At 37.3% G+C, this 23,264-nt stretch overlaps 1 protein-coding gene across 2 annotated transcripts; it reads right to left on the reverse strand.

Moving 5' to 3' along the window:
* Nucleotides 1-483: 483 nt before the first annotated feature.
* LOC121731490 (cyclin-dependent kinase 11B) lies at nt 484-23,264 on the reverse strand. 2 transcript variants are annotated; one of them, XM_042120921.1, is made up of 12 exons: nt 23,031-23,264; nt 22,387-22,539; nt 21,582-22,264; nt 20,428-20,652; nt 19,515-19,725; nt 18,275-18,446; nt 17,492-17,674; nt 3,100-3,244; nt 2,514-2,635; nt 2,057-2,281; nt 1,538-1,756; nt 484-1,283 (listed from the first exon to the last, which is right to left on the reverse strand). In XM_042120921.1, exons 1-12 carry the CDS (start codon nt 23,105-23,107, stop codon nt 1,077-1,079), a joined length of 2,622 nt encoding a protein of 873 aa, XP_041976855.1. In that variant the 5' UTR covers nt 23,108-23,264; the 3' UTR covers nt 484-1,076. The 2 variants fall into 2 exon arrangements, with proteins under 2 accessions (XP_041976855.1, XP_041976856.1); XM_042120922.1 differs by lacking the exon at nt 23,031-23,264 and having other exon boundaries at nt 21,582-22,315; nt 22,387-22,505.

Genomic DNA, 23,264 nt, shown 5'->3' on the forward strand with positions numbered 1-23,264 from the left:
CATGGCTCTCCCACGTATAAAATTTGTCACAATTTTTTTGTGCAAGTTGATTACAAGGCTTATATTATACTTTTAATTTTCAATAATAATTATTACATGATCTATGTTTGTAGTTGTGTGTCACTTAGATCCTTCAATATAAAATATGAATCACATTGTTGCTTTAATTTCAAGCCACAAGGAGATAACAAACAGGTCTCTCATGAAGGACCTCGGACGTTAACGGAACATATAATATTTTACCTTCCAATAATATACATATTATGTTTCCAAAGGTCCGAGGTCCTGATAATGGCTTCCTGGTGTCCACCCCCATCATCATGAGCTTAACAATGAGCAAGATGGCGGCTTGAAATTTTCTAAGTAATTTTCAGCGAGACCACGTGACCGTCGAAAGCTGGGAGCAGTCAGGTAACGGATAGCGACATCTAGTGGTAGTTCGCGAAAACACAACGGTGTACTCTCATGAAGTACCTCGGACGTTTGAAAACATAATATGTATTTTATTGGAAGGTAAAATACTATATTCTTAACGCAACATGTAGGCTACACTATGTGCCACATAACATGAAATTAGACTTTAGGAATAAGTTATATGTTAAATTTTGTGTAAGTTTTTTATTATTATTACTACAAGTTCAGTTGCAAGAAATCTGACTGTTTACAAAATATAAATTACCCATAATTGCGTTGATCTTTTTGTATTTTTGAAGTAACTTTTTTACAATCTTATTTACATTAAAGAGCATTTTAATAACAGTGACAGTGCGTATCGCTTGTACTATTTTATTATAAAATCGCTGTTTTTAATGGCGACTCGCCAAAACTCCCTATGGGGTTAGGCCACAGAAAGTGTGGACAAGTCGCATTAGATTCGTGTATTTAAATTTAAAGCATAAATTACACTACTCAAAACTACAAAATTAGTGTAACACGTTCAAATTAGACAATTTAAACTGCCGCAGAAAATCATCTTCTATAACTATATTATATATAATAAATTGATCAAGAAAGATGAGCGTCCTTGGATTTCCTCATCTGAACGAGTCACAATAAGTAGTAGAAGCTCTCTTGCCTCAGAACTTGAGCGAGAAGCCGGGCGCGACGTTGAGCGAGCGCGCGGTGACCTTGAACGCGCGCGCATCTTCGGCGTCCGCGCGCGCAAACTGTGCGTACGCGGCGCCGCCGGCGGGCGGACGGGGGCTGTGTGTGCTACGCTTATTGCCCTCCGACTTCGCCGGCCACGTTGGGAACATGGCAGGATCTATCGCCACCGGATGCTCCTGAAGTTAACAACAATTCATTATAATAGAAACTTTTTTTTTCAAAGAAACTGCAGACAACTATCATGGTGGAATACACACGTTACTCAACTAACGATAATAATAATTAATATATGTACCTACACATTAATTTCTTCGTTTACAAGCGATTTAGCACGATGTATTAAAATTTTAAAAATATGATGCGTATTAGTCTCGGATACAGCGTATTCTCTTCCACTTTTACCGATCCTAAAACTTATTACGGCCTATACCTTAAAGTATTCGTGGTCGAGAGCCGCTTCGGCGGTGAGTCGTCTCGCGGGGTTGTAGGTGAGTAAGCCCTGGAGCAGCCCCAACCCGGTTTCGGACAGCAGGTCGGCGCCGACGCGCTGCCGCAACCCCCCGGCCGGGTGCTCCGCGAACGTCATCTTCTGTACCGCCGGCAGCTCCTTGTACCCCGGCCATAGCAGCTCCGACGGCGAACCCAAGTCCTGTACAAATTGCACATGCACATGCTAATTGTTGCACTACAATATGACAATCTATTTCGTACCGAAATAAGAAATAAACTGTGAAGTGACTAGAATGATTCTAAAAGAATGTTATTTCTACATAAGTAATACAAAAAATTTAAAGTCATATGTATGAACTTCTTCTCTATCTACATCCATAAAGGTATTATCTGTGTTTACAGTCATAGTTATGAAATATTTTGTCCGTGTCTGACAACGTTACATCGTTGGCTTTATAACCGGTGTGGATATATTTAAGAAGAGATTTATATTGCGTACCTTGAAAATCCTATTCAACTGGTCGACCTCCGACTTGCCGGGAAAGAGCGGGTTCATGGTGACGAACTCGGCGAATATACAGCCTACGCTCCACATGTCGATGGGTGTGGAGTACTCCTTGCAGCACAGCAGCAGCTCCGGCGCGCGGTACCACAGCGTCACCACTATCGGCGTGTACTGCCGCAGCGGCGAACCGTACTCGCGAGCCAGACCGAAGTCACCCACCTGCGAATATAGAAGCAAGTGAATCTACTGCGACTATGTTTAAGGGGTTTTTTTTAATGTCGACTATTTTAGTCGATACAAAAACTTTTAGGAAATACGTAATAAGAATTCAAGATATCGAGATCTTTTAATTAAAAATATACACACAGCGCGATGTGTCGCTGTCTTTAAAATCGAATTTTAAATGCAATGGACACAAAAGTTTAGCTAAGAAACTGTCAACGAAAATTACCTTCAACACTCCCTTATGTGATAGCAGTAAATTACTAGTTTTGAGGTCCCGGTGCAGGATCCAGTTGTCGTGCAAATGATGGACGGCGTTCAGCAGCTGGGTCATCAGACACTTCACTTCACCTGCACACACAATTTACATTCAAAATCATACTCAAAAATTAAGCCTACTGTCTACACACGTCAATAAATGATAACACAAACCGACCTATACTAAATAAAAGATAACATAACTGTTACATTTACAGTATAACGTCGTTAACTTAACCTTTGTTGTCACAACACAAAAATGATCACAAGTAATAATGAGTAAATAAAGCCTTTCAGGTGTGAACACCCAAAACACATAACCGCGTTGCGGCAACGCACCGCCAAAATCGAAGGCAAAAAAAATCTAAACTCATATTAAAAAAACCGCCAATTTTGGCGTTGTGGTGCCGCAACGCGATTATGTGTGTCGGCCCTAACTGCCATATTTCACATCTAACAATATTTAAATTAAAAAAATCCACAGACGAACATATAACCGCCTCCTTTTTGGAAGTCGGTTAAAAAGTCAGCAACACATTCAGAGAGAGACAACTTACCAGGTAAGAAGACCTGTTTCTTTCCTCTCATGGTCTCCATCAGGCTCTTGAGGTCGTGTTCGACGTAGTCCATGACGATGAATATCTTGTCCATGTTGGAGCCCACCACGATCTCTCTCACCGTCACTATGTTCGGGTGTTGACCCTGTAACAGATCGTTTCAATTCGCCGTCCGTTAGAAAACAAGCCTACGCAATATATTTGAAAATCGCATTTATTGATGCCTTCTATTTTGATTCCTTTGACGATTTATTCACACATTGTTTCTTAAATTTGGTCCCACCAACATATAATATGTTTAATATCTTAATGTAGCCATATCAGAGTCCTATCAACATCGACACACAATTTTCTTAAATAAAATGTTTTGTTCTACATAATTTTAAAGATATATTTAAATATAGTTTAAAAGCGGCCAGAAAAACGCTACAGACATTTCTTATTTTTCCTACTATTAATAGTGGCTTGAGTAAGATAAGATTTTATCACAGAAAGAATCATTATAAAATATAACCTAAATCATAATAATATCGCAATTTAAATGATGTGATAATGACAATTCCTGTAAAACTACGGCCAAAATATGAATGGGGATATTTTTGATAGTCTATCTACCGTACGTACCAAAAGTGCAAGCAAATATACCATCGAGGAAATTGACTCCTAGGCAGTTGACGGACCTACGTCATCTGGTCGGCTTATGTCAATTCAATGTTAACTGTGATCGGTCGGATAGATTTGACTTAACGCGACCAAATTACTTAGATCCGCCATCTGCCTAGGAACCAACTTCTCTGATAGTACGTCACGATTTATTTAAATGGCGGCTCGACATTTTTTTTTAACATACAATTGCTTGTGATTTCGTTGTGTAGCAGTCAAACAGTCGCGCGGACAAATATAGATCAAGCCTTTGGATTTATCAGTGTTGCTACTTGCAGCATATTAAAGAAAGCAAAAAAATATAAAAATATTTACTAAGTCGAGATAAGTAGGTACAACTTGTATGAGATTGAAATAGTAAAAAAAATACTTTTCACATCAAAATACTTAATACAAACATAATAATTAATCCAACTAGCCTTTTTATAAATAAATATTTGACGCTTAATTAATGAGCTCCAAAGACAGCAAATACTCGCAATAACTCGTCGCTGTTGTGAGGGGTTCAAGGCGTCGTAATTTTTTTTTCATATTTATATCAATTGTATTGGCTAGCCAATTTTTGACTTATGTTGACACGTCACTCAATATATAAACGTTGGGTATGTTTCGAAGTATAGCCCAGTCTACTGGCCAGTGCTCATGACGTCTAGAATCGACGCCATTCTGTCGATTCATTCATCAGCGTTGCCAGATTTTTTTTTTGTTCCAAGTCGGGACTTTGGAACTTTTTGAGTGAAAAAGCGGGATTCTTCAGTCAAAAGCGGGACAAAGTAAAAAATTAAAAAGGTACTCGTACATTACAATCAAGTTTTTTTTTGTCATTATATTGGCGTTAAAATAACGTTCACGTGACAATAGATAGCTAAAGTAGCCAAAGAAACTCCACCCCTCTACCTCCAGTCCATACTCTTATCTTCATTACGCACCTTTCTTTCTCAGCGCGCTGCACGTACGCTTGGGCTTTCCCCGAAAAGCGGAACTGAGCCTGTCCCGCGCGGGACATTTAATTTTGATGAAAAAATCGGGACATCCCGCCAAAATCGGGACGTCTGGCAACGCTGACACCGATGCATGGGCGTAGCGAGGTACGGGCAGGGGGAGGCATCTGCCCCTACAAGAGCGATCGGTCGCTAATGCTCACGAGTTTCATACCTAAACGTGGAGCGGAGAGAGAGGATACGACTTTGCTGGGATGTTTTATTAATACGTCACACTTGTCTTACCAGTACAACATAGCGGGCACATAACGTCTTGAGCACTTGCCAGTATACTGGTTTTATTTCGGAACCATGGCTTATGGCTGAAATTTTATACTTGCAATTAGTCAAATTTAACATTAAATATGAAGTTTCGAGGCTAGTCTCGTGTTCTGTACCATTAACTATGTACATTTATACAATGTGTCCCGACACCAGTGTTTAAATGCAAATTTATATACACCACCGAGCATTTTATGTTATGATGTATGCATATATTATCGACAAATTGGCTATCAATATTTTTTCTCTTTTAAACTTTGGTTTTCTCTGTTTTATTCAACGAAATTTATAACATAATGCTGTGTATTGTGTAAGTATAGTCCACAAGTTAAGCTATCAAATGAGACCATGTTTATGTTCATACATAGGATTAGTATGAGAGCCCGAAAAAACTAAAATAGCTGCCATGTTACAACCGTGAGAGAGAGAAAAAATTGAGAACCAATTTGTCGTTAAAATATGCCATACATTGTGACATTAAAGGATCGGACAATGGCAAATGGCAATTATATAACGCAATAGAAATATGTAACTTATGTGACTCGGTAAACATCACAAGTTTATAAGTAACGTGGTTATAGAATAATCGGCCAAGTGCGAATCGGTTTCGCGCACGAAGGGTTCCGTACCGTTATAGAGCAAAAATAGGCCAAAAGTTGTTTTTGTATGGGAATCCCCCTTAAATTTTTATTTTATTTTAATATTATTTTTAATTATTAAAGTACAGATATAATTAAGGCATTTTTAAAAATTTCAAGTGTCTACTATTTGTTGTTATATAACAATACTAAAAACAAAATAAAAAACAATAGGCAACAGATATACATAATCTGTGAAAATTTCAGAAGTCTAGCTTGAGCGGTTCTTAAGATACAGCCTGGAGACACACAGACGGACGGACGGACAGACAATGAAGTCTTAGTAATAGGGTCCCGTTTTTACCCTTTGGGTACGGAACCCTAAAAATGATCTAAGGCCTAAGCTTTAAAAAATTCTTGTATATCCACATGATATAATATTTTTTTCGTTTATTTTAAGAGCACTAACATGACAAGGCGTATGTTTTACTGTTTTAAGGTTGATGCCAAAATACAGTAAAGTTGAACGTAAACTAACCCTACCAAAATTTCAAAAGAAAAGAATATTTGAACATATAGAAAGATTTTTATATGTGAGAGGCGAAAAATAGCTTTGTATTTGTTATGAATCTTCTTGACAGATAAATACTTACCCCTTAACAATAAAAATATTTAAAAATTCCACATTTGTCTATTTCTACAAGGTGACTTTTCCAGTCTATCAATAAAGACTGAAACTGCATACTTACATAAAGGTACGCTTATACGGGCAACTAAAATGGCTCAATTCTAGTCAATTCTCGTCAACTATGACGTTACGACTACATCAAGCAATTTGCGGCGTGTAAGCGCATCTTTACACGAATTCGGTAATTTCAACAGCGATGTTAATAAAATTTATAGGATTTGATATATATTGCGTCGTTAAATGATATTATAACGCTTGCGACGCCTTACGTCAAATTCCTTTAAATATTCATTTTTACGGTCCCGTACGCAAAGGAACAAAAAAACCGGAACCTATTACTGAGACATCGATGTCTGTCCGTCTGTCTGTCTCCAGGCTGTATCTCAAGAACCGCCATAGCAAGACTATTGAATTTTTCACAGATAGTGTATTTCTGTTGCCGCTATAACAACAAATAACAAAACAAAATTAATATTCAAGGGGGACTCCCATAAAATAAACGTGGCCATTTTTGCTTGCAATCAATAATGGAAACAGATAATCACTTGAAATATTCACAAAATACTTAATTATAATTGTACTAATATTGTTTAAAAATAAAATAAATATTAAAGGGCGGCTTCCATACAAAAAATAAATTTTTTGACTATCTTTGCTTTATCATAATAATGGTACGGAATCCTTCGTGCGCGAGTTCGACTCGCACTCGGCCGGTTTTTGACTTTGCTGTGAAAATTAGAGAATGCAAGTTAACTAATTACCATGAGTAGCTGATCGGTTTTTTGGATATTGTTATTGTTTAGGAGTAAACAAACAAAACTTAAAAGCTATTAATAAGTTAACAATAAAAAATAATAAGTATACAATCACATACATTGACAAAAAAATATGGTAGGATTAGTTTACACGTTCTTAAAATTTTCGGCAGAAGAAATTATGCATAATACATTATGCATAATACATATACAATCATTATAACTAAAATACAGTAAAAAATATGCCAGCCAACTTAGTATGAGTATATCACTGTAGAAAAGCGAAAGAATAGATTCTGAAACATTTGAGGGACACATAATGTAAGCGCCTATTAGGCTGATTTTCCTGTCACGCTGATTGCGCGCGCACCGTCGGCGCTGATGGGCCGAGATGTATGAAATTGTAGGAAGCGTATTTGAATGACGCGTAGCGGTCAGCGCTGATATTTCATACACCTCGGTATCCGACGGTCAGCGAGCGGTAGCGTGACAGGAAAATCAGCCTTACATTGTCTATTCTTTCATAGAAACTCTTACTACAGTGACCATGCTATGAATGCAGGTATGTTTTTCAACAATGTTATGGAACATGTTTAATGTATTTGTAAAACACACCTTGACATATTAAGTGTTGCAGAATATTCTAATTTTAATATTATTTATCGCAGTTAAAAAACCCTAAAAAATTGTTTAAATAAGTACTTTACAAAAGTATAGTCCGGTCGCGAAGCACCGAAATTCGTACACCGATCTATTGCTACTTGTTCCTTTCACTTACACACGTATCTATTGCTATCTCGTTTCTATAGACATTAAAGAATAAAGATAGAAACTCGATAGCAACATTTAAGGACCGCAAGTTGCTTTAGTGTAAAATATAACGATACGGTGTCGAAATAATCGAATAAGTACAAGTTATCTAAGTACTCTGTAGCAATATTTCAACATACGAATGCTCCGCAATAGGACTTTATTCATTTAACATACCATAAATTAATTTGACAACAGAAAGCAATACTTAACATAATTAAATAACTACTAACATTTTCACTTTAAGCCATAACTTCAACATATTGATGATTAGGACAATAAAAAGAAAATGTTGGTGAGACCAACTTGAAACATTATATCACTATCAGGATATATTGCAATCCTTGTCTTACCTTATGTATAAAACCCAAATACTATTTATACTTTTAATTGGAGACAAAAACATTAAAAACCTTCTGAAATGACAGTACATTGGCTAAGGTAGAAAAACTGAGCTGAAAATACTTTAACATTAGGAAATCTAATTTTAATAACCAGTTTTTGGTTGATTTAGCTATTGATTAATGCTCATTTCTATACATTAGTCTGTCAGATATTTCTATAGAAAAACTAAGATGAACACCAATAACTGAATAATTTAATAATTAATATGTGTTAGTCGCACACATCTTCAAGTTCGCTCGAGGACGCAGGGTACGCTTATACCTGCTTATAAATTAGACTCCCTGGTACTACACCCTTAAGGTGTCACCCTATTTTAGCAATAACAACCTCATTCGTCATATTATGAACGCAGTACCCGACCAAAAACGCTCATCGACTTTTGAAAAGAATACAATATTATGAATCACATCATATATTTTTATTAGCGCCGACTCTGTGTACGGATCTGCGGACGGTCCTAAAGCCGACTCTACACGTCGGCAGATACGTCTGCTGATAGTCATTCTACGTGAGCAGCTTGTGACGCCTGCAGATACGTCCACCGACGTGAATAAGTGGCTTTACATCTGCCCCATATAATGTAACTGTGATGAAGATGAACTTCATTGCTTATGGTCACAATTTTGACGTTGGAACTTTTTAAAACACAATATAAAATATCGCAATGTTATATTTTGACGGTTATACTTTTTTATTGACTTTTAAAAAGTTCAAAAGTTAAAACTGTGACTATGAGCAATGAAGTTCATGTCCATCAAAGGTACATAAGACCAGCCCGGTCAGAATAACTTTTGCAATGGCAAATGACAATGACAATGCAGTGACAAACACCACATTGGCGTTTTTGTGTCTGACAATAAAATGGAACCCATTCTTTGTCAAAGCCGATGTGTATTCTTGATGAGATACTGTAATAAAAATTTTATTACTTTTTCATCTATCAGTGAATGGTATTCTAAATTATAATGGATTTACAATTCTGAGTCAACGCAGCTTTAAGGTACACAGTATAAGGTGAAAACGGCAGGTTCATAAACTCTCTGCTTTAGTCAACTTTTTTAAATGAAAAAACAAGCAAGAGCGACATAAAATCGTCGTCTGGGACAGACTGAATCGCATCTCAAGATTTTTTTTAGGTTAACCTATACCCGGTTCCTGAAGTTTTATGACAGAAGTTTATTAGACACAATTTACGTGCACATATTTTTTACTATATTTAGTAATTATTATTAAACTAATGAAAAACATGACGGGTTTCGATACTAGTCATCATCAGGTGTAGCCTGTAGGCTACGATTGCTACGAATAATAAAAAAATATCCACAGCCGAATATATAACCTCCTCGTTTTTTGGAAGTCGGTTAAAAACTAAGGAAACGTAACTCCCATACTATTACCGTTTTTAACTTGGTTCCTTTCGAACTGTCATGTAACGTAAGGCTGCGTTTCCAGTTTCCACTGAAGCGGAGTGGAGCGGAGCGGAGCTTAGCGGTGCCCGAATTGACCAATCGTGCTATTCCAACGGAATGACAGCGAAGATTTGGAGCATAGTGATTGGTCAATTCGGCACCGCTAAGCTCCGCTCCGCTTCAGTGGAAACGCAGCCTAAGCCTGATACCGCTCGAGGCCACCTAAATACATATTGCAAATGTATTGAAAATGTGTACACATTTTTGACAAGTATTGTAGAACATATTTTTTGACGGAGTTACTTTTCCTTAGTTCTTATTATTCGTAGGGTGTACATAGTACACCTGATGATGACTATAGTGGAAAAAGTGCATGTAAGGCTGACTCCACATTAGGCGTGCGCGTTGCTCGGGCGTGTGAGCGACACGAGCGCCGCGTGCGCGCCGCGAGCGCGTTGCATAAACGTCGCGCGTTGCCGGTGTGTGATGTGTGTGCAGAGAACGCGCGGGGCGCACGCGTCGATAAGCACCCTCAATCAAGACAGTCACAATTTGGACAGTGGAAAGGGTCAGCGGGGCTAAAATGGTCGCTTTGTGGAATCATAATATGATTCATTTGTGCAGCGCCCCCGCTCACGTTCATAAAAAGCCTTGTCGATCTGTAGTAATTCGTACTAATTTGACATTTGTCAGTTTTGACAATTCATTTGCTGAATTGATTGAGAGGAATTGCTAAATGTGACCATTTTAGCCCCGCTGAACGCATCGCGAACGCCGCGTGCACTCTCCACACACGTCACACACCGGCAACTCGCTCCTATGCAGCGCGCCTGCGGCACGCACGCGGTGCTCGCGTCGCTCACACGCCCGAGGAACGCGCACGCCTAATGTGACTCAATTGTGTTTTATTAGTGTTTAACTTGAATGTCCACAAAGAACTACAGTACAATCAATTACATATAGAAGTTTATTCACTAGCACTTTTGATTGGCAAAACTTCAAAACGTTGACTAATCAACAAAGCTGTTGTATCATAAACTTCTTCAAAAAAACCTCAGAAACCAGGTATAAGACCTCTAAAAATTCAGTATTCGATAGCAAGAGCAGATAAAAATAAGAAATTGTGCCCGTATTTTGCATTACATTTTGCAAGCAAATGATACTACACAAAAAATTATCATTTTGTTACTGTGATAGGTATGCCGTATGTAAGGTGAATTGGTTTTAACTTTTAGGACTAAGACACTTGTCGACTGCCGTGACGCGTGCCGTTCGTCTGTAAGAATCCTTAGACACACGCGGACATCACACGAAAATGGCAGACGATTTTAAAACATGCTTTTATAACGTAACTAAAATATAAATAACCGAACACACTTATGATGAATTTTTACACTGAATATTTAAACATTTACTAGCTGTTTGACCGAGCTATGCTCGGTATTCGATAAAACACGAATAAAATTACATTTTCTAAAAATGATTCCTAGCTAGATCGATTTATCGCCCCCGAAACCCCCTATATACTAAATTTCATGAAAATCGTTAGAGCCGATTCCGAGATTCCAATTATATATATACAAGAATTGCTCGTTTAAAGATATAAGATTCGGAATACGCTACCTAGTGATCAATAATATTACTACGTTATTATAATTTAGTTATTATTATTTCTTATAACTTCCAAGACTGCTGTCCGATTTCGCACATTTTTTTTTGTAAAGAATGTTAGAATGTGAATGTGATTAATTGTGAATTTTGTTGCACGTCATACATGGCCCAAGAGCCAGCGATAGCCAGACATTCGCCATTTTGTAAAAGCTGAAAGTTTTCCTTTTTATGACCCCTCAAGGTAAGAACAACCAGCAACTATGGAAATCATAAAATCATCTTATGTAAAAAGAAAAACAAAAGAAATAATTGCCCTGCATCATATACGAGGCAGATATTACAAAAAAAACGGCCAAGTGCGAGTAGGACTCGCGCACGAAGGGTTCCGTACCGTTATAGAGCAAAAATAGGCCAAAAATTGTGTTTTTTTTATATGGGAGCCCCCTTAAATTCTTATTTTATTTTAATGTTATTAAAGTGCCTACCTGTTTCCATTAATTATTGATAACGAGGAAAAAAAGCCAAAAAAACACGCTTGTTGTATGGGAGCTCCCACTTAGATATTTATTTTATTTTGTTATTAGTATTTGTTGTTATAGCGGCAACAGATATACACAATCTATGAAAACTTCAGAAGTATCTCAAGAACCGCTATAGCTAGTAGCGGTTCGTGAAATATAGCCTGGAGACACACAGACTGATGGACAGACAGACGGACAGACAACGAAGTCTTAGGGCCAATCCACACGACATCGCAACGACAAAATGTCGTCGAGCAGTGCGTACGTGTGAATGGTGTCGCTGCTGCTTTTTGCAGTTGCGTTGAGATACCTACAAAATGCCGACGGGGTTGCGTTGTCGCCAGTGGTTGCGATGTGGTTACGTACAAAAGTCAATGAAACGGAGGGGGGAAGAGCGCGGGCAGTGTGCGCGCACTGTTGTTGCATCGATGCAACGTTGTGGTTGCGATGTGGTCGGTATCTGACAAATGATCGACAACGTCGTGTGAATGGTCCAGTTAATTTACAATACGAAATATACGCCCGACCGCGTGGTGTGGTTGGGGTTGTCGTTGTGGTACGTGTGGGTTGGCCCTTAGTAATAGGGTCCCGTTTTTACCCTTTAGGTACGGAACCCTGAAAAACAGCAACTATGGATTTTAGGAGGTATACAGTTCTGAAGGTCTACATGGCACCGACAGGCCCGATCTAGGGGGAGGAGAGGCATTTGCCGAGAGCGGCAAAAACTTAGGCGCGCCAAAGTTGACTTATTCCCATCCTTTATCATCTCAATCAGAATCAATCTTCCAAACTAGCCATAACTACTATGTTTGAGAATTTTACCTTCCAACTTAATTCAGGTTGGATAGTTGAAATATTAAAGTACTTTACTTAAATATTCCCCCCATTGTACCCTAACAAAACTAGCTCATGACTCACATGGTTTTCTACATGTTAAGGGCGGCGACAGTAATATTTTCACAGAGCGGCTAAATACATACCTACATCGGGCCCTGAAGGTTACCTTCGATAAAATATATAAAATATAAATCTTTTTTTTTCGGGATAATTGTAGAAATCTAGCCTCCCTCTGCCAGACACTTATGACAATTGCTTCCCACTACTAGACCACCTCAAAGTTTAGTACTTTAGGCACTTTGCAGTGGAAAGGTAGTGGAAATCAGCTGTCAAAAATGACCGACAGTGGGAGACGAGATTCCTACAATGGCCCCGAAGAAAATAAAGTTAAAAAAAAACCGTTAGGTAGACCTGACGAACTGGATACCTTCTAAAAGCAGTAGCGGCGTTAGAGGGGGGCGACGGCTAAAAAAGGGCGCCGAACGCAAACAAAAGTGCTAGAAAACGGCGGCTTTTTTAAGAACTACCTGGGCGCCGACCGCCAAAGAAATCTCGCCCAGGGCGCTGGTAGTGCTAAAACCGGCCCTGCATAAAAGTAACCGCGACCTAAACTCCATAATTGCTGGTCGTTCTTACCTCTATAAGCGTCATACACACAAGGACTTTCAGTACTTCAGACTTATAAAATGACGAAAGTCTGGCTGTCGCTGGCCCTTACCCTACCAGTAAAGTGTACGTACCTACCGAAAAATTTCAAAAAAAAAATCCAATGGGGGAAAATAATTTACAGGATATATATACATATAAATACATAAGTGTATGTGAAAATAAATAATATGTATAATAAAAAAATACTACTTCAATACTGCTAATTTCACAATGAACTCTATTTAAGGGACACATACACATCCTAAAGCCGTGATAGTCAAATTGCGGCCCGCAGGCCGCATGCGGGATGTGGCCGTTATTTGTGCGGTAAAATTATTTGAATGTTCAACTATACTATACAATGGTTAAAATTATTTAATTATAAACGTAACTGGCCAATTCTGGCCGGTTATCTTTGTTTGTTATATACCTATTTAGTTAATTTTTGTTGTTGTTATTAAAGTTTGATTTAGTTAACAAATGCCAAAATAATAACCTATTCTAGTTGTTGTATAGGGCCTGATTACACCTATCGACTAAAGTGGCGAGACTGAGTTCTCGATCAAAAAATTTGCCGAGAGTACTGTCTCGCCACTTTACTCGGTAGGTGTAAAAAAGGCATTAGTGTGGAACTGCTCTTGAAGCGCCCTTCACATATTCTGCGGCCTCACATTGTCATGTGTGGCCCTTGGCCAGTAAAGTGTGACGACCGCTGACCTAAAAGTATTATCACTTTGTTTTGTTACATCCTACATAATTATTTCTCCCCACTGGAATTGAAACAATCTGTATATATTTGATGGTTGGATGGACTCTAAAAAGTTACGAACAAAAAGTTAAAAAGACATGTCCTTTCGATCGCGGAAAAACGAGACACAATAGCTTATCTATTGTTATCGCGGCCGGATGTGGCCGCTTGGGGCTTCATGAATTAATGATGAAGCGTGATTCAAAAACTAACCAAAGTACTAAACGATTAAAAACACCACCACACAATATTATGAGCTCTTAAATCCATTCACTTTACGTCCTTATACAGTCAGATAAGGACGTAAAAAGAATGGATTTAAGAGCTCATGATAGAGGCCCAGATGCCCAATATAAAGTCTTATTATAATGTGCAGTATATATGCAATATATGCAAAACTTTGTCTATTTACGTTCGTTGCTACCAAAGTCATCAAGTCTGGGGCAGACAGATGGAGAGATATTAGAAATTATAAAGATTCATTCGTCCTTTTAGTTACTGGGAATTCTAAGGAGTTTTAAAAGATATAAGCGACCAAAGCTTCCTATCTCTTTCTAGCAAAACGAAATTAAGGCTGCGTTTCCACCGGAGATGACTTGCGAGGGATATGTTGGTGAGAACCAATAGAATCGCTTCATTGGCATGACCTTGCCATGACATCGCTTAGCGCGGCGATGCTATTGGATCTTAAAAACACATTCCTTGCAACACATCTCTGGTGGAAACGCAGCCTTACTATGGACTTTGCACGCATTGTGAATGACATGACGTCAGGGCGCACATCGGATCTCTCTTTCTACCAACACTACTTTAAGGTAATTTAACTATGAAAATTATGTAACAAGATAGTTTTATTTTTCTATTTATATTTAGTTCTGCTAAAAGCCTAATGTCGTTCTATTCGGCAAGAATCTAGATAGGCTATCTGACCGCTAGAATTAGATACATGTCCAAAGATGTCATGAATACATGTCACAAGAATATGTAATTTTACATAAAAGTGGATCATCTCTACTGAAACTTCTACATCCTTTCAATAATGCTTTGTATGAAATACATTATGGATGAAAGCAAAATATTTTGTTTTATACCAACACTATCAAGTGGTGTAACACAGAGTGTTATATTTTTATAAAATCAGTCTGTTAGATTCCCTGTTATGGAAATTGATTTTCTGAAAACTTATAATGCAGTTTTAGAAAGAGAAGTCTAGTTTCAAAATTCGCTTAATATAATGCATACTCCATTGAGCGGTTGCGTTATTTGTTTTCTATAAAAACAAATTCTGCCATTTACAACTACACTACTCTGTGATAAACCTATAATAGGCGGCCGCGATGAGCTTCGGACATAATGTTATATTATGGCTTATATTATACCTGTATTATATCAACATGCTTTGCATTCTGTCCGCGTGTGTCTTTAATTTAATCCGTCTGATTTGCTAGTAATCTATAATTCCTAAGAAATTTTGTTTTTATTAGTCTATTAAATAAAACCTAAATTTAGAATACACATAAGAAGGTGGAGGCACGTGACGTTATCCTGAAATTGAAAATAATATTTAATCTTCGTATTGAATTTCAGACCCCTTAAAAATTCGGATAGACTAAAGTTGAAAATACTATATCAAATACTGAATTTATAAAAGCGCGTCGTTTATACGGCATAACAAAATATATGTCTTTTGGTAAGTTATACAATCTAAATTCAACATACATTTTGGTAGACCACTAAGTGTCTAAACACTCTAGGCCGAAGTTACGCGGCGTAAATTCCGCATGATTACGTCCGCAATGTCAAACGCATACAAAATACGAACGGAACGCGACGGAATAGTGTGTCATCAGTAATTTAAAATACATTGCGGGCGGAATCATGCGGAATTTACGCCGCGTAACTTCGGCCTAGTGTGTTTAGACACTAAGTAGCAACAACTGTTCAACTCAAATTTTTTTAACACTTACAGTGTTGAGTTTTAAGTTAATTAAAAACATACTTAAAGTTTTTAAATTCGATTTTGTACCGCTTACCAAAAATAGGTACTTACATAGAAAAACTTTATAATATTACAAAGATATTATTTAAAAGTTTTGATCATTATTACTTTGTCAATTGTTACCAGCATATGAAAGTAATTTTGTAAAATATACATGAAAGTAATAATTAAAAAGTCTAGATATTTTCTAGTTACACTTTATTAAGTGTATGAAGTAGAAAATGTGTTTCTCCCATACTTGGTCAATGAAATACTTGCTAATAATCATAATTATATCTATCTTATCTCATCAGTCAATTCACAATGAAGAGAGAGTGCGAAAGAAAGAAAAAATTTACGAATGCAAATTGTGCATAGAGTGAGATATATTTTAAAATAATCTCAAAAAGCGTTAGGTATCAATGCTTAATTTCACTGAGCTAGTAAGAATTGGCAATATGTTCAACATAAAGAAGCGCTTACACGGGCAATACTTGCTCGGCGACACGAATAGAGCGATCTGGAGCAATATGGAGCAATTTATTTCATATCGCTCAATGTCATATAGCTCAAATATTCGATGGCCACATTACTCAATATTGTATTGCGCAATATTGCTGCTTGTTGCCGCAAATTGCTTGATGTAGTCGTGACGTCAAAGTTGACGAGAATTGACTGGTGTTGAGCAATTTTAGTTGCCCGTATAAGCGCACCATAACAATATGGTAAGCATTACACTTCATGTCATTCATTAACATACTAAGTACTCATCAGTTGTAAAGGTTCATGTTTTTGTGCTTTGGAGTATGTTCATAGATACAAACCACAAAACATAACACCCATATGGGAATGCCATTGTCAAAAAAACTCGTTTACTTTTGGCAACACCAATACTGAGATGTTTTTTGTCATGACAGGATAATTCTTCATTACTAAATGAAGATTCAGCCTCCTTCATAGATTTTTATAAACACAAGTGAGTATTAGTCAAATTCATTATAGATTTACCTTTCAGTGTGCTGTGAGACGATGAGGTTGTTATCACTTGACTTATTTTGTACTGTCATTTCAGAAGTTTTTGATGTTTCGAGATATATGAATGCAAGGAAAATTACTTTTCTCTGTATGCTTTGCTCTTAGAAAGAGCTTTTGGAAGATATTATTTCCCCTGGAATAAATCCCTTATAAGATACTTAGGCCCGCCCGTGTATCGAAGTTGTTAACCCTTGCTATTGGGTCACACCTCTAGCACAACCCTCTTCAAGAGGTGCCGGGCCTGTAGGAATAAAATACAAGGCATTAATAAAGTGAAATACATCACGAGAGCCATCGGGAGCTTCACAGCTCAAGGCTCCAAAAAAATAGACTTAAAATAATAAGTAACAAAGAAAGTTTATCTATACCTTTAAAAATAGAGCACTGAGGCTTTACGATGGCTCTAGTGAGCTAAAGAGAGTAAAAAACAGATTGTGATCCTACCTTAAGCAATGTGTTGATTTCCCTCAACGAGGTAATAGGAAATCCTTCCTTTTCCTTTTCCATTTTGAGTCGTTTCAGAGCAACAATTTCATCTGTAGTTTTATCTCGTGCTCTATACACAACTCCGTAGGTGCCTTCTTCAATTCTATTAAGGCACTGAAACTCCTCTACAGATCGACAACCCTATAAATATAACATAAAATACTTTAATAACAAAACAAAAACACATCTCTATACACATACTTTCTGAAGATGTTTTAATTGTGAAAGATAAAAGAAAACATTTCTTTTTCTTTTTTCTTTCAATGTATTTTGAGATCCCTTCGCATTTTTTGCGTATGCAACGCGTACGCAAGCAACGACGCTTTGTGCGACTAAGGCTGGTATAAATAGTCAGTACTTAGATGCGACCCGGTCTCAAGACGCGGCTCTGTGATTGGTTCAAATTTTGACAGCCAACCAATCACAGAGCCTGAACCGTGTCTTGAGACCGAGATGCATCTTGAGTACTGACTATTTATACCAGCCTAAGTTAGGCGGTCAATCTCAATCCTCGTAAAAAGAAACTTGTGTTAATAAAGAAACAATATTACTTCCTAATTAAATTGAAATCAATTTTTTTCTTTCAACTTTCTCGACAATAATAACAAATTAGATAGATCAACACTTACATGAGCTTTGGTGTGGTGCACTGTTTACTTTGACAATGTTACTGCTAAACAATGGCAATTGTAAGAAATACTTTTTGATATCTAGTTATCTCACTACTAGGTGTATATTTACCTGTAATGCTGGGTAATATGGCGGTAAAGCATTCAATGCTGCTTCCTTTGATTTTATACTCTCGTCGTCCTCCACAGGTTTTTCCTCTTCAGAGGCGACTTTTCCATTTTCGTCAGGCAATGGCGGTGAAAATGAATGTGACCGGCTTCTACTTTTGGATCGTGATCGAGACCTTAAAAATAAAATATGTTTATGAATAATTACCAGTGATCGGAGTAGGTATATTGATTTTTGCTACTTGTATCATAAATGTTCATAGAAAGGATAATGTGGATAAGTCATTATTCCAGGAAGTTATTCCGGTATTTCCGGACTCAATCAAAGATGGTTTTGTACGTGGGAGAGCCATGCTTCGGCACGAATGGGCCGGCTCGACCGGAGAAATACCACGTTCTCACAGAAAACCGGCGTGAAACAGCGCTTGCGCTGTGTTTCGCCGAGTGAGTGAGTTTACCGGAGGCCCAATTTCCTACCCTATTCGCTTCCCTACCCTCTCCTATTCCCTTCCCTTTCCTTCCTTACCCTCCCCTATTACCCTGTTCCCTCTTAAAAGGCCGGCAACGCACTTGCAGCTCTTCTGATGCTGCGAGTGTCCATGGGCGACGGAAGTTGCTTTCCATCAGGTGACCCGTTTGCTCGTTTGCCCCCTTTATTTCATTAAAAAAAAAAAATGTTGGTAATCCATACTAATTCCATACTATATGGTACCTTATATTATAAATGCAAAAGTGTGTCTGTCTGTTACCTCTTGACGCCCAAACCGGTGAACCGAATTTGCTGAAATTTGTATGGAGATACTTTGAGTCCTGAGAAAGGACATAGGATACTTTTTGTCCCAGGAAAATGTACGGTTCCCGCGCGATAAATGAGTTTTGGCGCAACGGAGTTGCGGGCATCATCTAGTTTACCATAATTTTAATGAATAATGGATGAAATCGACTTAAATATAAGTCTTATTTTTTAAAATTACTACTAATTTAAATTTTGGTTTAAAATATTAACAAAGTCCGGGATTTCGAGGGAATGTCTATATTATTATGTATGTTTCCGATTGTCTACCTCATTTCAATCTACCTACTCCGCTCACTGATAATAATTACATAGACACACAGTCAAAATATGGACAACAAATTGATTCAATACGGCTTTTATTACATTCATGGAACTTCAAATTCAAATGAGTTTATTGTATGCACATAACATGATTTTGGACAAATTTGAAAATAATAATTAGGGTTACCTATTTGATCTTTCAGATGATGGGCTACGTTGTAGCGATTTTGGTGATGGTGATTTTGAGGTCTGTCTTGATTTGGGTTTATCAAAGTCCTCTTTATCTTCTTCATCTTCCTTGTCAGATTTTTCATCTCCATTATCATCAGATTTTGACTCAGCTTCAGAATCTGAAGCTGTTTCAGAACTTTCTTCTGTATCCGTATTGGAATGTTCACCTAAAATAGAAATAAAATATTTCTCAACTATATGAAATGAAATGAAATACGTCGTGTCTACATGAGACCTACCACCGGTTCGGGAACTACCCCGCCGAGAAAAACCGTAAGAAACTCGCACGGGGCCACCTTTTACCAAGAAAGTGGAAAATAACAATAATAGCTTAAGCTAAATTACACTAAGTATGTAAAAATATAGTACCATTTTATATATATATATATATATATATATATATATATATATATATATATATATATAATGGTCTATATATATATATAAATCTCGGAATCGGCTCTAACGATTTTCATGAAATTTAGTATATAGGGGGTTTCGGGGGCGATAAATCGATCTAGCTAGGAATCATTTTTAGAAAATGTCATTTTATTCGTGTTTTATCGAATACCGAGCGATCGGTCAAATAGCTAGTAATTTATATACATAGTTCTTCTTGTAAGAATTACATAATCTATATTACAAATTATATTAAGCTTTATAATACAATCAGAGAAGTTGATTCATGGGCAAATGGCAGATCTACATAGTTCAGTTGTTTTATGTCAAATCCTGCTGACCAACATTAAATTGACATAAACAAAACAAAATGAAAAAGGTCCGTCAACTGCCTATGAATCAATTTTGTTTGATAGTACATATAAAACATTTTTGAACTTGAATGAATGAATTTACAAGCATCTACATACCTTCCTCAGGCTCAGAATGTGGTGATGTGCTTTTCATTTCAACGTCACTAGCATCTGAAACTGTAACAACCGAGTCTCCATAGCTGGGCGAGTGATTGGTTTTGTTCTTTTTGTTTGCACCCTCATCAGGAGACACTGAACGTTTTTTGCCACGGCGTCTACGCTCTTCTCTTCTTGCTTCCAGTTCACCTCGGGACTCATGCTTCCTTTTCACCATTTCTCTTTCTAAAAAGTTAAAAAATTGCTAATTTTAAGTAATCTTACAACTTACAACAGACTAACACAATAATTATTATTATAGTGCTGTCACTTGACATGGCTATTTGTATTTGCTATTGGTTGTATTTGGCAACATTATTGACGAATATGCAAATAAAGGCAAATACGACCTTCCACACACGGCAGTCAAATAGCAAACTTACAAACATTCAATTCAGAATTTTTGAATCAGGTTTGTGTTCACCAATACAATGTCGGATGTCAGTTATAGACTTCGAATATTTATTACAATAAATTGGACCACTTTCGTTTTCCGATGTTTACGCCACTCTCAAAATATACCGTCTGTTGTCAAGTTGACAGCACCGGTTTATTTGTGTATTTTTTTTTTTATGAAATAAGGGGCAAACGAGCAAACGGGTCACCTGATGGAAAGTAACTTCCGTCGCCCATGGACACTCGCAGCATCAGAAGAGCTGCAGGTGCTTTGCCGGCCTTTGAAGAGGGAATAGGGTAATAGGGGAGGGTAGGGATGGGAAGGGAAGGGAATAGGGGAGGGTAGGAAAGGGAATAGGGTAGGGGATTGGGCCTCCGGTAAACTCACTCACTCGGCGAAACACAGCGCAAGCGCTGTTTCACGCCGGTTTTCTGTGAGAACGTGGTATTTCTCCGGTCGAGCCGGCCCATTCGTGCCGAAGCATGGCTCTCCCACGTATTTGCCTATTTGACTCTTTTGATGTGCGTCAAAAACCGACAAAGGTATGGATATGTGTATTTGTCAAATAGGCAAATAAGGCCAATACTTTGTCAAACATACCATCTACATATGGTGATTGTTTGGTGAATACATCAAATACGCAAATACAAATAGCCATGTGAAGTGCCAGCATAATATGCACCATGAAGTTTGCAACTCAAACATAAGTTAATCTTACCAGCTTCTAGTAGCCTCTTTCTTCTTTCTTGTTGGTGTTTGTCCAAGGATGACTGCCTTTCAGTTTTGGATGAATCCTTTTCATAATTCACACTTTTTTTGTCTTGTGTTTGTAATTGTTTAGTTATTCTTTTACTTAGCAACCTACTTCTTAAATCTTCTAATTCCTTATCACCTGAACTCCTCTCCCTGTTTTCTTTTTCATTGTTTTGTGTCGTTTTGCTGTCATCAGCCAACACCCTTAACCTAGACTCAATTCTATCATTTTCTAAATTTTTCCGATCTGCTTCGGAATACTTAAATTGCCTATCACGATTTACATACATTTCTCTATTTCTCTGCATCTCTTTTTCTTTGTAAACCTCCTTTTCTCTATAAGCTTCCTTTGGTCTAGCAGATTCTCTGTACTGTGGATCTCTATAGACTTCCCTTTCTCTATAATGTTCTCTCTCTCTGTACGGATCCTTTTCACGGTACAATTCCTTTTCCCTGTACATGTCTTTCTCTCTAACCTCCCTTTCCCTATACATTTCTTTTTCACGGAGTTCTTTTTCTCGTATTTCTTTTTCCCTGTATGCCTCCTTTTCTCTATAGTATTGTTTTTCCCTATAGTACTCTTTGGACATTTCCTCTCTTTCGAGGTTTTTAAGTTCGCCTTTATTTTTTTCTGGCTTATCGCGTTCCCTGTTGAAAAACAATTAGTTGGTTGTACATGCCCAGAGCAATGAGTCAGACCTTAAAATACATTTATTATTAGTCACGCAGATGTTACGCAAAAATTCTTAAACAAATAAAATAAGGCTTACCTGTACAGATGTTTTTTTTCTTTTCTGACGGTTTCCTTGTATCTATCCTTGAGAGATCTTTTGTGACCTCTTTTGTCTCTATGAGACCTGACAATTGCCTGTGGTGGTTTTATTACTAAGGAATCTGCATTATCCCGATCTTCATCGGACAGGCTAAAATGAAATTTATATACACTTTCACCATGTGCTATGTTATATTATTCATTAACCCCTTTTGTAGAATTTTTTCAAAAGATATAATATGTATACCTATTATAGTTTAGTGTCCCCAACCTAACCCTACAAACATATTTATCAGTCAAAAATTCTAAAATGTTTCTTGAATGTGCCTTACATTGCACATTGTACTTGTAATATACAAAAAACAAGCGGAGATCTAGTTGTCTCATAGATTGCATTCCGACATAAAAAAGGCTTATTACACTTTTAACGCATTCTAACTGAAACATATTACAGAAAGATATTTTCATACGCTTGGTGCTAAATGTTTAGCATATTACAATTACAGGAAATAACCTCTACTTGGGTAGCAGAACATTTGCTTCCTATAAAATCCAATGCGTCATAGTTGTACGGTATCATGATAATAAGATCGCCATAAGGTATCATGGTGAACATAGACTTATATTATGTGCAAGACTTACCTAAAATCCAACTCATCTTGTGCAGGACTACGTGCCAATTCTCCATCCTCACTTTGATCATCCTCGTAGTTACTCATAGTAGGTATAGTTCAACCTAACTTGTACACTTTTCCGAGTCTTTTAAAGAATACAATTGCTTAGTGAACTTTAAAACACTTTAGAAAATAAACAAAATCATAAAGATTCGATAAATTTAACAGTGATTCACAATAATTCACAAAATTTCACCAAGCT

The sequence above is a fragment of the Aricia agestis genome, chromosome 11 (assembly GCF_905147365.1).
Source record: "Aricia agestis chromosome 11, ilAriAges1.1, whole genome shotgun sequence".
NCBI lineage: Eukaryota > Metazoa > Arthropoda > Insecta > Lepidoptera > Lycaenidae > Aricia > Aricia agestis.

What these genes read in the sequence shown, in the direction of transcription:
- LOC121731490 (XM_042120921.1), bottom strand. Translation starts at nt 23,107, where the DNA reads ATGAGTAACTACGAGGATGATCAAAGTGAGGATGGAGAATTGGCACGT. An exon ending in TCATCTGAAAGATCAAATAG is followed by an intron (nt 18,447 to 19,514) that starts GTAACCCTAATT and finishes TTTATTTTTAAG; the next exon opens with GTCTCGATCACGATCCAAAA. An exon ending in CACATAAGGGAGTGTTGAAG is followed by an intron (nt 2,282 to 2,513) that starts GTAATTTTCGTT and finishes CTATATTCGCAG; the next exon opens with GTGGGTGACTTCGGTCTGGC.